This window comes from Elephas maximus, chromosome 12 (genome assembly GCF_024166365.1).
Source record: "Elephas maximus indicus isolate mEleMax1 chromosome 12, mEleMax1 primary haplotype, whole genome shotgun sequence".
NCBI lineage: Eukaryota > Metazoa > Chordata > Mammalia > Proboscidea > Elephantidae > Elephas > Elephas maximus.
Genome location: NC_064830.1, coordinates 110,330,129 through 110,343,859, shown reverse-complemented (window position 1 = coordinate 110,343,859; position 13,731 = coordinate 110,330,129). Strand labels below are relative to the sequence as shown.

General features: G+C 52.2%; 1 protein-coding gene across 2 annotated transcripts; it reads right to left on the bottom strand.

The window, feature by feature from the left end:
- Window positions 1–2,562: 2,562 nt before the first annotated feature.
- TRIM50 (tripartite motif containing 50) lies at window positions 2,563–13,449 on the bottom strand. Of its 2 annotated transcripts, XM_049902954.1 has the most exons (7): window positions 13,216–13,449; window positions 12,108–12,518; window positions 8,466–8,561; window positions 7,304–7,534; window positions 7,179–7,201; window positions 5,972–6,096; window positions 2,563–3,203 (listed from the first exon to the last, which is right to left on the bottom strand). In XM_049902954.1, the coding sequence occupies exons 2-7, from the start codon at window positions 12,504–12,506 to the stop codon at window positions 2,614–2,616; spliced, it is 1,464 nt and encodes a 487-aa protein (XP_049758911.1). In that variant the 5' UTR covers window positions 12,507–12,518; window positions 13,216–13,449; the 3' UTR covers window positions 2,563–2,613. The 2 variants fall into 2 exon arrangements, with proteins under 2 accessions (XP_049758911.1, XP_049758910.1); XM_049902953.1 differs by having other exon boundaries at window positions 12,108–13,449.
- Between the last annotated feature and the right edge of the window lie 282 nt (window positions 13,450–13,731).

Sequence of the window (13,731 nt, the reverse complement as noted above, 5' to 3'; positions counted from 1 at the left end):
TACATATGTGACTCACATTAAATTTCTATTGGGCAGTCCCATGTTAGAGTCTTCTCTGTCCTAAAAACTCCTTCCTTGAATCGCACCCGTCTCTCAACCTCATGACCCATTTCTCTCCTTCCTTTCACCATCAAACTTTTTAAAGAATCAGCAACCACCACTTAAACTTCTTCATCACATGCCATTATTATAGTATTTTAATTCCCCGTAGCCTGTCTGCCACCCCACTCCACTGAGACGGCTTCCACCAAGAATTTCCTCATGTTCCTCTCAGGCCTTTCCTGCTCTACCTGTGGTTGCATGGTGCTGTGGCTCACACCCTCCTCGTTATAAAGCTCTCCCCCTTTGGCTCCACAACCCCACTCCCAGCTGGCATACCCTCCCATTCTTCTGACCAATTGTACATCTTGGCTGCCTCGTCCAGCCTGCGCCCTAGGCTATGGTGTTTCAACCTCTGACCTCCTTTCTGTTGGTCTTACGTTTTCTTCCTAGGCAGTCTCACCCATTCCCACTCTATCATTTTTACTAGAGAATGAAGTTCATATGCACTAAAGTAGCAGTGACAGCATCCACGGTCCACCCTCCATCCCAACTGCAGCATCTCTTGTGGACCTAGACCCCGGAAGGCTCTTTTCCTCTGCCTGGATTCCACTTCCTTCAGCATAAATGCCAACTTCTCCATGAAGGAGCTGCTCTTTCCTCTGCCCTCTCCATATTGGATATAAATCAGTTAAGAGCTTTTGGTTGTAAGCCACAAACACTAACTCTGCCTAGCCAAACCAAAAGGGGGATGTGTAAAATGGGTGCAAGGGTATGTCACTGTATTTATCAGGGCCTAGCTGGGAACAGAAAGGTGCACTCCAACAGAGCAATTGAGGAAGCGTTAAAGAAGGGACTATTTATAAAAAAGAATGGTCAAAGTTAATGGAACCTACAAGAGATGGTGCAGTACCTGTTACCATCCCTAGGCCTGAAGGAATGACAGAAAGGAGTAACAGGAGAGTCTTTGGTACAGGACAGCTGCCAACCCATAGCCCAGCAGGAAGAAACCAGAAAAAGAAGTACCTTAAACTCCTTCTTCTGCCCTGGGATCTCCTACTAGTGCCTCCCACTGCCTGAACCCAGTGGAGGCCAGAGGGTTTACATTCCGTTGGGGCTGGCCTCTCAGGACAGAGAGCAGAGTGGCAAAGTGGAGAGTGGATATAGAGGGGCAGTAGTCCTCAGCTCTGTCATGAAGCTGAAGGAAGAACTGAATAACCAGAAATTGGGTCTGGAAAGCATGAAGCACACAGCAGGCAGACGAAGGCCAAGGCCTGACAGATTCAACTGGTAAAGATACAATGAGCCACTCTTCGATTCAGACATTTCCTTTGGCAAAAGGAAGAGTAGTCAAAGGTTCCAACTCCCTATGGTCCTTGTCCCACACACCCAAAGGGACAACACCAAAACCAAACGGGCAGGTGACCGCACTGCACTGTGAGTTGTGGGATATCCCAATGCTGAGGTGCTAACTCTAGACTTCCGAGGGAGTGGGGCATGCAGGAAAAAGACTCTCATGATGGCCTCCCGGGGGGGTAAGGAGGTGGCCTTGAGGCAGCGCCTCACAAGCCCTGGAGGGTCACAGGATGCTGTGTGGTAACTCAGGCTTCATTGCCACATGGCCTCTGAGGGTACACTTGAGGGCACCGTGGGAGGCTGTTCCCCTGCAGATGGCACTCAGGCAGCTCCACAGTCCCTCTCCTTAAATTTCCAGATTCTTTGGAGAGAATTCGGTTGTCCCTGTGTTGGTCTGAGGCGGGCCCCTGCCCTGTCAGCTTTGGGCAGGGGCAGGATCACCATAAGCAGACATGTCCTTTGGGGCCACTCCCGGGTGCCCAGCAGTTGTCAGAAATGGGCAGTATGCCTTGTGGCCCCTACTCACTTTGCTTTGAAATAACGCCATTTCCAGGTCTGTCTTCCTCATCTAGCTGAGAGGGAAGTCACGAGAGGTCTTTGGGGACAGAGCTTTCTCCTTATCTCCCCAGGGCGGGGACACAGTCCGGGCTTACCAGATACTTGTATGGGATGAATGACTAAGTGGTCAATGTGACTAACCACAGACCAGGTAGGCAGGGGGTGGAACCGAGATGCAGTCACCAGAGGCTGGAGCTGCTTTTAACAGCCCACACATAAAGCAGTATGTGCGTGCAGCAATTAAGATTTGAAAATCATTTAAAAAGAAATAATGTCAACTTTAACTTCCTTAATATTAGATCCTTAAGAGTTGTTTAAAGCTTACCATGTTAAGGGAAAATTATGGGTAGGAACTTTCTAGCCCTTGGTTCAAAGAATAAACACAGATAGCGTTATTAGGAAGGACCAAGGGAAGCTTGTTGGACCACAGGCTGTGGACACCAAGGCCTGGCTCTAATGCTGGCCAAAGGTTACTAAATATGCCCTTGGCTGATGGGTTGGGGATTGTGGTCATAAAATGTTTCTAGGGGCAAACCAGCACGAAGACCTTCCCCAGCAGTGAAGAAATCCCCTACTGCTGGTAATGGCAGTGGAACCTCAAGAGTCTCCACTGCCTGGCTGTGTGCGCGGGCCTGTGGGCAAGCAGGACGGTGGGCAGCCCTATAGCTTGGTGGGCTGTGGGAGGGGGAGGTGGCCAGGCTCACTGGGTGGAGGCAACACCATGGGCAGGGAGTTGCTGCCCCGTTCATGCCAGCACGTGTCCAGGATGGGGTACAGCTTGCCCTGGAAGTCAGCCTGAAAGGTGTAGAGCAGTCGCAGGTCTTCAGGGCGGTCGGCATCGAAGAAGGTGAGCTCACCCTGCTCGTAGTGCAAGTAGACACCGATGCGATGGGGGTGGCCCACCACGGGCAGGGGCACCCGTGGGCAGCTGAAGGCCTCATATACCCGGCCCTCTTTCAGACCGATCAGCCACACGCCATGCTCTGGGGACTTGCTCAGCTTGCCCTTGCGACTGGCCGTGCCTTTGATGACTCCCAGGCGCCAGTTGCTCTTGCTGCCCACAACTACCTCCCAGTAGTGGCGGCCACAGGAGAAGCCCTGGCTGGCCAGGACACACGTGCTGTAGTCGAAGCGCTCGGGCTGGTTGGTGCGCTGCTGAGCCAGGAGCCCACACTGCACCACCGTGTTGCCCTTGGAGAGCTCGAGGAGCGGGTGGGCCGTGGCAGGGTCCAGGCTGAGAGGCTCTGGAGCTGGGGAAGAGAGCGGAGGAGTGTGTTGTTGGAGCCACACAGAAGACGGCCTCTGCTCCAAGGAGGCCCCGGGCCTCTCAAGAAGAGACAGTGTGCCTGACTAATCTTTGCTCCCCAGGGCTCAGGAGGGGGCAGCACAGAGCGGGCACACCCAAAGGATCTTGGCTGAATGAATGCCCAAAGGGTTAGGAAAAATAGCTGTGGGTCAAGGGCTTCTGGTGAAGGTTGAGGTGGAAGTGCTGATGGAAAGGCCTGGAAGGCAGCTGCCACATATGCTCCACAGCTAAGTTCTCCACAGCTAAATCCAGAAACAAACGCAGTTTTCTTTGATACCCTCGTCAGCCACTTGAAGGACACACTAGCACAGCTGAACTCTTTGCTAGCTGTCAGCTAATCAGCTTACCCAAAAGCCGTGCAAAAAAGGTTCACTGTTCACAGACTGACGGTAGTTTTGTCTTCTCCCCGCTTCTCCTATTTTCTCTTTGTAAACTCTGTTTTTGCCTTGGTTGGATGAACTCGATCTATTGATCTCCCTTATGTACGCATCAACACCATGCTAGCAATAAATGAATTAATTAAATGTCTTTGAGCAATTTTTGACAGAATAACCCCTACCATTTATTAAGCCCAAACTCCTACATGTGCGGCAGTGGTGGTTAAGCGGTAGAATTCTCGCCTTGCATGTGGGAGACCCAGGTTCAATTCCTAGCTAATGCACATCGTGGTCCCCTGTCGCCTACCCGTCAGCGGCGGCGTGCATGTCCGTGGCGCTCGACAGTGTCAGCAGAGCTTACAGACTACAACGGGCTAGGAAGAAAGGCCTGGCAATCTACTTCCAAAAATTAGCCAGTGAAAACCCTCCGGGTCACAGTGGGTCAACCCACAACCAATCACGGGGACAGCCCAGGACCAAGCAGCGTTTTGTTCTGTTGTATACAGGGTCCCCATGAGTCGGGCTAACTCAGCAACAGCTGAGAACAACAAACTACATGCACACACATATATGTCTGTGTGTGTATACATGCACATGTATCTCTGTGGGTATATATGTGCATAAATATGTGTGTAGAAATATACACACAGGCAGTCCCCAACTTACAATGTATTCAAGTTATGACGAACCACACTACTACTTTGCGTTTTTACTATATACAATGTTGTAGTGCGTAATTTGCTAATGTTGTCATTCTCAAGTGTTCACTCACAGATGTTTATATGTAATGTTTCCAACTCCCAAAGACAAAGATGGGATTTATAAAGATACTGATAATAAAAGGCAATATTAATGAAAACTAAAAAAAAAATTAGGTACTCGTCTTACAATGGAGACATCAGAATGGAGCCCTGTCGTAAGGTGGAGGCTACCTGTATATGTAAAATGAGGTACTCGACTTACAGTGGAGACATCAGAACGGAGCCCTGTCGTAAGGTGGAGGCTACCTGTATATATAAAATGCAGCTCCTGCAAGGCGAGTGTGAACAGCTCCTCTTTATAGACGAGGAACGTGAGGCTCTGTGTGGTGCGGTAGGTCGCTATGGTATGGCCCTTCTAGCCGTGGTCTTGTGGCTCCTAAGGGATGATTGTGTGGTACTCTACAGATGGAGTGCTTGTGGCCCACCAAGGGGATTGGACAGTTTTGCTAATGCAAATCAGGTGCATGGAACGCTTGCAGGAGTGAGACCATGCAAATAAGGTGCATGGAATCACGCAGGGGATTGGTCAGTTTTGCCATCCCACTAGGCTTAAAGGGAGCCGGTTCCAGAGGTTGGGGAGGGGGAACCTCACTACCATCAAGAAGAAGAGCCAGGAGTGGAGCACATCTTTTGAACCCAGGTTGCCTGTGCTAAGAACCTCCTGGACCCAGGAGACAAAGCTGTAACATTGGAGACGGTGTGAGACGGCGAGAAGTGGCGGCAAGCATGGCAGAGTCCAGCAGCAGAGAAACAACAGCAGCACGAGGAGACTGGCTCGAGACGGAAAGGTGGGCTGGGAAGTGGCTAAGGTGGGCATGCCGACCCATGGGGTGAGAAAGCTGAGTGCCTGTGGGCAGGAGGCTTCCTGGCAGAGTGAGGTGCCTCTGGGCAGTTATCAGCAGAGCAAAAGAGCTTTGTAACACTTGTCCAAGCAGGGCAGAGGCCAGGCTGAGAGCCAAGGGCTGAGGGCCAAGGGCCTAGGGCTGAGGGAGAGGCCTGCCTGCGGGCACTGCCGAGAAGAAGCTGTCCTGATGGAAGAACTGTATCCTGAATCCTGGTATTTCGAAGTTGATCCTGATTCTCAGCTGTAACCTGTTACTCCCCTAATAAACCCCATAATCATGAGTATGGTCTGTGAGTTGTGTGTGGCCATTGCAACAAATTATCGAAGCCAGCAGAGAAGCAGACAGTGCTGTGCGAGGGACAGCTGGAGTCAGAATTGGTAAAAGGCTGAAGACAGCGGTGTGTCTGACCTCCACCCCAGAGGAATCAGCTTTGGGCTGATGCTGATCTCAGTGATTCTCCTCCCCTCTCCTAAGTTTAGATGAGGCCTGAGGCCACGCCATTTTTACACTCAGAGCAATTTCAAGTACTTGCCCAGTCACCCAGCCAGGAAGAGATGAGGCTGAGCCTGAGCCCATGCTGTCTGGGGGACCCCAGTCCCACATTCCCACCACTACTGTCTGCCAGCCTCCCCTCACGATCTCTCTAGCTAGACTCTCTCTGATGCCACTGAGAAGCTGCTGCCGCCAGGGCCGGCTGCCCTCAGGGAGAAGGATGGGTTAGGGCCTCACCTGGCAGAACTTTGCGGAAGAGCCTTTTCCACACAGTCAGCTTGATGTCGGCCTGGTGGAGGCCTGGCTTGAAGGAGATGGGGCTGAACGTGCCTTCCAAGGGCCGGGCCTGCAGGAGCTCTGCTCTGGGTGTGACATCAACAGTGATGGCAGAGCGAGGCACCCAACAGCCCACCCCACCCATGTGGATGTCCAAACCCAGAGCGCAAAGTGCCTGTCGTTCCTTCCCCTCACACCCGCTTCCTAAAGTGCTGCCCCTTCCTAGGGGGGATTCTCAAAGTACAGGGCCAAGACCAGCCACAGCAGCCGCCCCTGGGGATCTGTTAGAAGTGCAAATTCTTGGGTCCCACTCCGGACCTGCTGAATCAGAAACTGCTTCCTGGAGTCCAGTAATACGTGTTTAATAAGCTCTACTGGTGGTCCTGATGCAAGTTTGAGACCCACTGCTCTGTGTCAGTGACCCTGGTCCCAAGCCACAGCCAACTGGCCCAGGAGCGGACACCAGCTATACACTGAGCCAATCAGATTCCCCATCCATCCGTTTAAACCAGTATCTCTTAACCAAACTATCCCCAAGACTAAAAGGAAATTCAGAAAACAAGAAAACTCCCATAACAGGGTCTGAGGTGGCTCAGGAACTGCGTAAACTGTGGCTTTGTTGGGACAAGACCACAGATCCCACGTCCTTAGTGCATGTTTCCAGGTCTCATTAGAGCCATCACCCACCTCTCCTGCCTCATCCTCCCCTTCCTCCCTGCATCAGACTCACCCCAGCAATGGTGAACTCCTTCAACACTGCAAAGAGTGCACTGCTCCACCCACTCACACGCCTCACTCCCACTCTGCTGACCTACCAACTCCCGTTCACCTGCACACCTTCCTTGCCAATCCCCATTCACCTTCTCCTCTGTATTGTTTCTGTAGCTTGCATGAATTTCTGTTGTATGTAATCATAGTTCACTGTCTGCCTGAGGCTCAGAGGTATTATGCAGCTTGCACCAGCCACCCAGAGCTGAGCTTGAACCCAAGCTGTTTGGGGTCCCTGAAGGCAGCGACACAGCTTTCATCCCTGTTTTCCTGGGCTAGTGCTCAGAGCTAGATTTGGGCAGCTGCTCCAGAAGCACCGGTTAAGCCAAATGAGAAACTGAGTAGAGAGGAGATGACCATCTCCCCTGGAGCCACTGGGTGCTCCCTTGGAGACTCTTACCTGGAGGCTATGGAGTGGTACTTCTGTAAGACAAAAGAGAGGTGGGGAAGACGAGGTGCTTAGGAAGGAGGATACTCTGTGGGCCCTGAGAGCCTTGGCTCAGGGGCATTCCCATGTCCACTCACCCGGATGAACTCATGATGACTCTCATTACTGAACTGCTCCAGCACACGCTCAGCCTGGACCAGCTGCTCCCGAGTCCTCTGGGCCTGCTCCAGGTGCATGTCCAGGGAGGCCACGAGGCCACGAGTGTGGCCCTCCACCCCCTCCAAGCAGTGGGCCTTCTCCTCGTCCACCAGGTGGTGCAGCTCCTGGAACTCTCGGTGGATCACCCAGCTGAACACATCGGACTCATTCTGGGACAAGGAGGGTCCAGTCACAGCCGAAACCACAGCAGATCTGTGTGGCTGTGGCTGGCCTTACTGGGCCTTCCTGACACGGCTGATTCTGGCACCTGAGTCCCAGGCAGGCCCTGTGGGCTGATTTCTGCTCAGGTGTTCAAACGGTGCCCATGACCCCTAAATATTTCAGGGAGATGTGGTCCTGGGGGAGGGTGACAGGTAGTAGGGGAGATTCTGGACCCCCATTCCCGTTTCAAAGAGAGTGGCTCTGCTTTCACCTGTTTTAACTATTAAATGTGCATTATTTATCACAGGGCTCCACAACTGAAAAAAATCTGAATGCCCTGAGAGAGCCCAGACGTTGGAATGAGCTAGCACAGGACTGTGGGACCCGAGTTCTGCCCTCCTCAGACAGGGGTACCACCACCCCCTCTCAAACATGATGAGGGCTAAACAAGACACTGCAAGGCTCCTTGTCCCTGTTTGGCAGTCACCCTCAGGGCTCAGGTTCCATGCCCTCCAGCCCCTGTGCCCCTCACGGAGGAGCCCTGAGACAGATAGCAGCTGAGGTCTTCAGGCCTGTCCTGGCCTGTGTCCCAACGTACTGAAAGGGCACAATAAGCCCACTCGCAGGCTGTGAAGGTCAAGCAGACACAGGTGGCATGGGGGGCAGAGCCATGCTCACAGCTTTGGGTTGTTTATCTCTGGGACTCAAATTCTGGGTTATCTCAGTCCCAAGGACATGGAGGACAAAAGCCAACTTGGAGCCAGTCCTAACAACTGAGCTGATTTCTCCCAGTTGGAATTTTCACTTTCTCCACCCACCAAGAAATGCCTGGCTTCCTATGGGAGGCCTGCTGTTTTTGTAAAATACAAATAAGAACGGGGTCCTGCAGGACCACAAAGGTGCCAGGTGCCTGGTAGGGGGCAGACATGGCTCACTCACCACAATTCGGGTCCTGTTGTTCACCAATTTGGCAATATGCTCATCCACCTTCTTCTGCTCCTGCTTTAGGTCAGAGACGAGGGTCGCAAGCTCCTCCTGGAGGCAACATGCCGTGGCCCATGAGCTGCTGAGCTCTGGACCCACTTAGCTCCTTGGGACCTCGTCCTTCTTGGGAGAATTCCAGTGGCCACAAGCACATCCCAGTGGAACCAGGGCAGGACCTAAGCTTCCCAGGTGCCCCTCACTCCAAAATAGGTAAGATCAACTGTAGAAATTGCCCAGCCAAGGGAGAATCTCAATGCCATCCTTCTCCATGATGCAGAGAGAGATGTTAAACATTGTTACAGCTACCTGAAAGTCATTGCACAATATCCAAGAGTGGTGATTCCAGTCTGAAGCCAACACTTCCTGTGTGGAATGCTGCCAGTAGGGTACCCACCAGGTAAACTCTCCAGGCAACTTATGCCACCAGCAGCTCCAGACTCAATGGGCATTTGATCAAGAGTCATTTCCAAAAAGGCTGGACCCAATAAGGCTAATTCTAGGGCAAACTGTGCATATTGTGGTGCAGGGTACACCTGGTGACCCCCCCCCCCACCAACTTCCTTATTAAAGACCTGAATCCATCCCTGGCAGGCTTGGACCGCACCTGGATTTGGGGACCTCTCCAGGCTTAAGTAAGCTCACATTTCCTGGGCTGCCCTGGCCCCAAATTTGACCTAGGCTTAGGGATGTCAACCAGGACCACCTGCAGATCTGCCCATTTAGCCCCACCACATGACCAGAGTCCCTTCTTTTTGTGCCCAGGGATCGTACAGACACTTTAGTTGAGATAGTCCCCAAACTGAGGTCAGTTTTTGGGAAGGGAGTTGAGTAAAAAGTAAAGCAAACTTAGGGGTAAATGGACACAGAGTCCTTGCCCTGGGTCACGAGGCACTCAGAACATCTCACAGTGGCCTGAGAAGGACAGTCCAATTAATTGCAGCCTTCTCAAGGCAGAGAGGTATATCAACTTTGCCACGGTGAGAGGAAAAGAATTATGCAAAAGTTAAGTATCTAGGGTCCCAATAAATAGGAGGAAACAGCAATGCACAGAAGGGATCTGATAAAGGGGCATAATACAGTTGCATCACAGAGAAGAGACTTGGGATCGCAAAAACCCAAACCCCAAATGGTGACCCAAACTGGGGCCCAGCTCCTTGGCAGAGATGATGAGCGAGATCCTTCTCTCCTGGCAGCCCTTCTTGCTGCTCAGACTCAGAGTTAGCTCCATCCTGCTGCAGTCTGGCTTCCTTCTTCCAAACCGCCCTAAAACTGCTCAGGCCAAGACAATCAATTCTGACTAAATCCAGTAGCCATTTTTCAGTCCTCATCAGACATCACACACGTGATCTTGCCCTTCAGATGTTCTGTCCCTCTGATTTCCAGGAGGCCACACTCAGCCAGCTTCCCTGTTCTCTCTGCTGCTTCTTTCCAGGTTTCCTTCTCTCTACCCAAACCCTGGGGCACCTCAGGTGTCCTCACCAGCCTCTTCCCTTATCATTCCACAGACTCTCCTTGGTCTTCAATTTCCACCATATGTAGATTACTCTGAATCCCTTATCTCCAGTCCTGATCCCTTTCCTGGTCTCCAGACTGTGTCACCCATCTGCTTGTTGGACATCATCTCATGACTGTCCCACAGGTACCTCGCACTCTACCTGCCCATTCCTGACACTGCCACCCTCTCTCCCCCTTGTACCCATTGTCTGTGCAAGGGGACTTGCCAAAATTAGAGGTCTGGGGGTCGATCCTGGCTCTTCCCTTTCCTGTACCCCCACATTCAGTCATCAGGGTTTTTCTTTTCTAATTATGTCCTGGTGTTCCTGGGTAGTACAGTTAATGTGCTCAGCTGCTAACTGAAAGGTTGGAGGTTCGAGTCCACCCAGAAGCACCTCAGAAGACAGGCCTGGTGATCTACTTCTGAAAAACCAGCCATTGAAAACCGTATGAAACACAGTTCTGCTCTGACACACATGGGCTCACCAGGAGTCAGAATCAACTCAATGGCAACTTTTTTTTTTTTTTTTTAATCCCCTGAGCCTCCCGGCCTTCCTCCCATTCCCACTTACCCAGCTCCTGATGCCCTTATATTTTGCTCCCATCTGTCAGCCTCACTCTTCAGTCTACTCTCTAGCCAGAGACACCTGACCACATCACCACTCTGCTTAAAATTCCCCAGTAACCCCTCCCTGTGACTCTCCAGATAAACCCCAGATCTCTTCAGGTGTGACATGGGCCCCTGCTTACCTCTTCTGCCCACCTCGCTCTCACCTCTCTCCCCAGGCTTTATGGAGTGATTTATCTTTCCTCAGGTGTGCCATGCTGTTTGCCTCCTGGTATTTTGCACTTGCTGTCTTTACACTTGGAATGTTCTTCCTCCTCTTCTTTTCCTATCAAGTCCTCCTTGTCATTTAGTCTCAGCTTAGAGGTCTACTTCCTCCAGGAAGCCTTCCCTGACCACCTGAGGCCATGTAGGATTCATGTTCTGGGTGATCTCACTGCTCCCTGTATTTAACCTTGACATATGGACCACTCTGCTAGACCTCCAGAATGAGCTTCCCCAGAGCAAGGAGTCTCTTGCCCACTAGTGTACTGAGGGCACAAAGCACAGTGCCTAGCAATATGAGGTGCCCAGTAAATAAATGTTCATGGGAAAGAGGGCCCCATGCATGGCCTGGCCAGCCCTGCACAAGTCTCCTACTTGTCTCCCAGGGTTGAGGAGCAAAGGAAAGCTGCCAGACCACTCAGCCCAGGAAACCCTGGAACAGCTCACAGGGCCCTCTGCCTGCCTGTCTGGATGCTCTTCCCTCTCCTATATTTTTTCATTCCTCACTTTCAGTTTCCCAAAACTCTCCTGCCAAGCTCACTCCTTCCTGTGACATTTCACTCCCGAGAACCCTTCCTGCCCTTTCCTGATCTGTTGGCAATGGAAAGAAAACGGGCCTTGGTTTGACTCCTAGATCTGCCACTCACAAGTTTGTGTGAGCTTGGATAAGACCATTGCCTTCTCTGAGCCTCAGTTTCCTCATTTGTAAATACAGTAAGAGCCCTGCCCTCCCTGCCTCACAGGGCTCTGAGGAGGAAATGAAGTGTAGGTGGAGCTGCTTTGCGATCCCCGGATGAATGCATCAACCTAAGATGGCATTATTATTACTGTTGTTGTTGTTGTTAGCTACTAGACCTGGAAGCAGGAGTTCAGGAAACAAATATACTGTGAGCACTTACTCGGGAATTTAGCAGGGAAAAGAACAAAGTTCCTGCCCTCGTGAGCCTACCTGAGAGGCAGCCACGAGAGCACGCTAGAAACAAACAAGAGCCACGAGGAAAAATAAAGCAGCAAGGAGCTGGCAAGTGACTCCAGGGGGCTCTCCATCTCGAGTATTCCCTAATCCCCAACACTTGGTTTTAGCAGCTGCTCAAAACGTGATGAATGAATGAATGAATGTTCTCGAGAGTCCTGCTGCAGGACAAGGCTGGAGGAAAACTGAGTCCTGCGTGGTGACCCTCCTTTTATGCCAGGTGATAGCACCAGAAAGCCCCGGACCTGGGCTCCATAGCCCACAGGCCCTGCCCCTGGCCCCCGGAGAGCCCGGTTCCCACCTTCATGCGGCTGTGGACGGTGGAGACAGGGGTGACGCGGTGGTGCTGGTGGGAGCCCAGCAGGCCACAGAGGCCACAGATGAGCTCCTGATCCTCCTCGCAGAAGATGCTGAGCGGGTTTCGGTGGTGCACGCAGACCTGGGGCTCTGGGTCCCTGGGAAGGCGCAGAGCCTCAATCACCCGGGCCAGGGAGACATTGGGCGAGGAGCTGCTGCTGTCTACCGCCTGCCGGCACACTGGGCAACGCAAGTCCGCGTCCAGGTGGCGGGACAGGGAGACCAGGCAGCCCTTACAGTAGGAGTGGCCACACTGCAGCATCAGGGGCTCCTTAAAGACCTCTAGGCAGATGGGGCACTGAAGCCGGTCCTCCAGCTCCGGCACACTCACCTGCCACGCCATCCACCTGAAACACTGAAACACAGTGGGAAAGGACTGTCCCTCCACTGGCCTGCCCAGCTCTCTGCCCCACCACCCAGGGCCGCCAGAAATGCAGATGCAAGCATGCCAGACCTGGGCTCTGGCCCTGACGCACTGTGACCTTGGGCCTCAGTTTCTCCAGGTGTAAAACAAAGGACTTCAGTGAGAAAACAGTCACTCAGAGAGATAAGACTCTACATTTTTTACTTAGATTTGTGGGTAAACATGCAAGGAGACAGCTTCAGGGTCATTTGCAGCGACACTGCCCTCAGCAGTCCTGGCCCAGAACCCCACAGCAGAAACAAAGGCCATTAGCGGAAGAACTGTTTGGCATTCCCACTTTCTAGATCAGTTCTCAAACTTCATAGCAACTGTTGAAAGGATTATTATGATTCCTGATTTCCACCTTTAAGATTCTGCTTTAGAGAGTCTGAGTGCAGCCCGGAAATCTGCATGTACGGCAGACACCCCAGGTCGTTCCAAAGCAGGCAGTTCTGTGCTCAAACAGCATTGGGACTAGGAGCGGGCTATCCTAGCATCCCACGCCACACCCTATGGCAAATGGTTGGCAAGGAGAGAGAAGAAACACATGCCTGAAGCTGAAGCAGAGCCAGGCGGAGCCCTGATGTTGTACCACCTGTTCCCTCACCATCCACTGAGCCCCCCACTGGGGCCTCAGACCATCACTGACCTGATGGGGTCACTGGCCCGATGGAGTCACCCTCTTCTCTTCCCAGGATGAGACGGCAGGAATGGAAACCTGGGAACTGCAGCTGGATACCTAGTCTCTGCCCTTTTTTTCCTCCCCTTCACCTTTCCCAGCAACACCCTGTGTCCTCAAGGTCACCCAGAATCAGGTGGAAACTGGGCCACCTCATGGGACTGGGCAGGCAGCCTCTGATTGGCCAGCTCTGATAATGGCAAGATTCAGGTGCTTGCTTTGGCCATGTATGGAGGGGGGCAGAGGGGGCTGGGCCCCTCACAACACACCTTACAAACCCCAAAAGGGAGGGGCATGTGTTTTGACAGAATTCTTTCTGAATCTGTTTTTTTTTTTTTTTTTAGAATTTTGAAGGTATTTTTTATTCATTTTGGAGCCCTGGTGACACAGTGGTTAAGAGCTCAGCTGCTAACCGAAGGGTCAGCAGTTTGAATCCACCAGCCACTCCTTGGAAACCCTATGGAGCAGTTCCACTCTGTCCTGTAG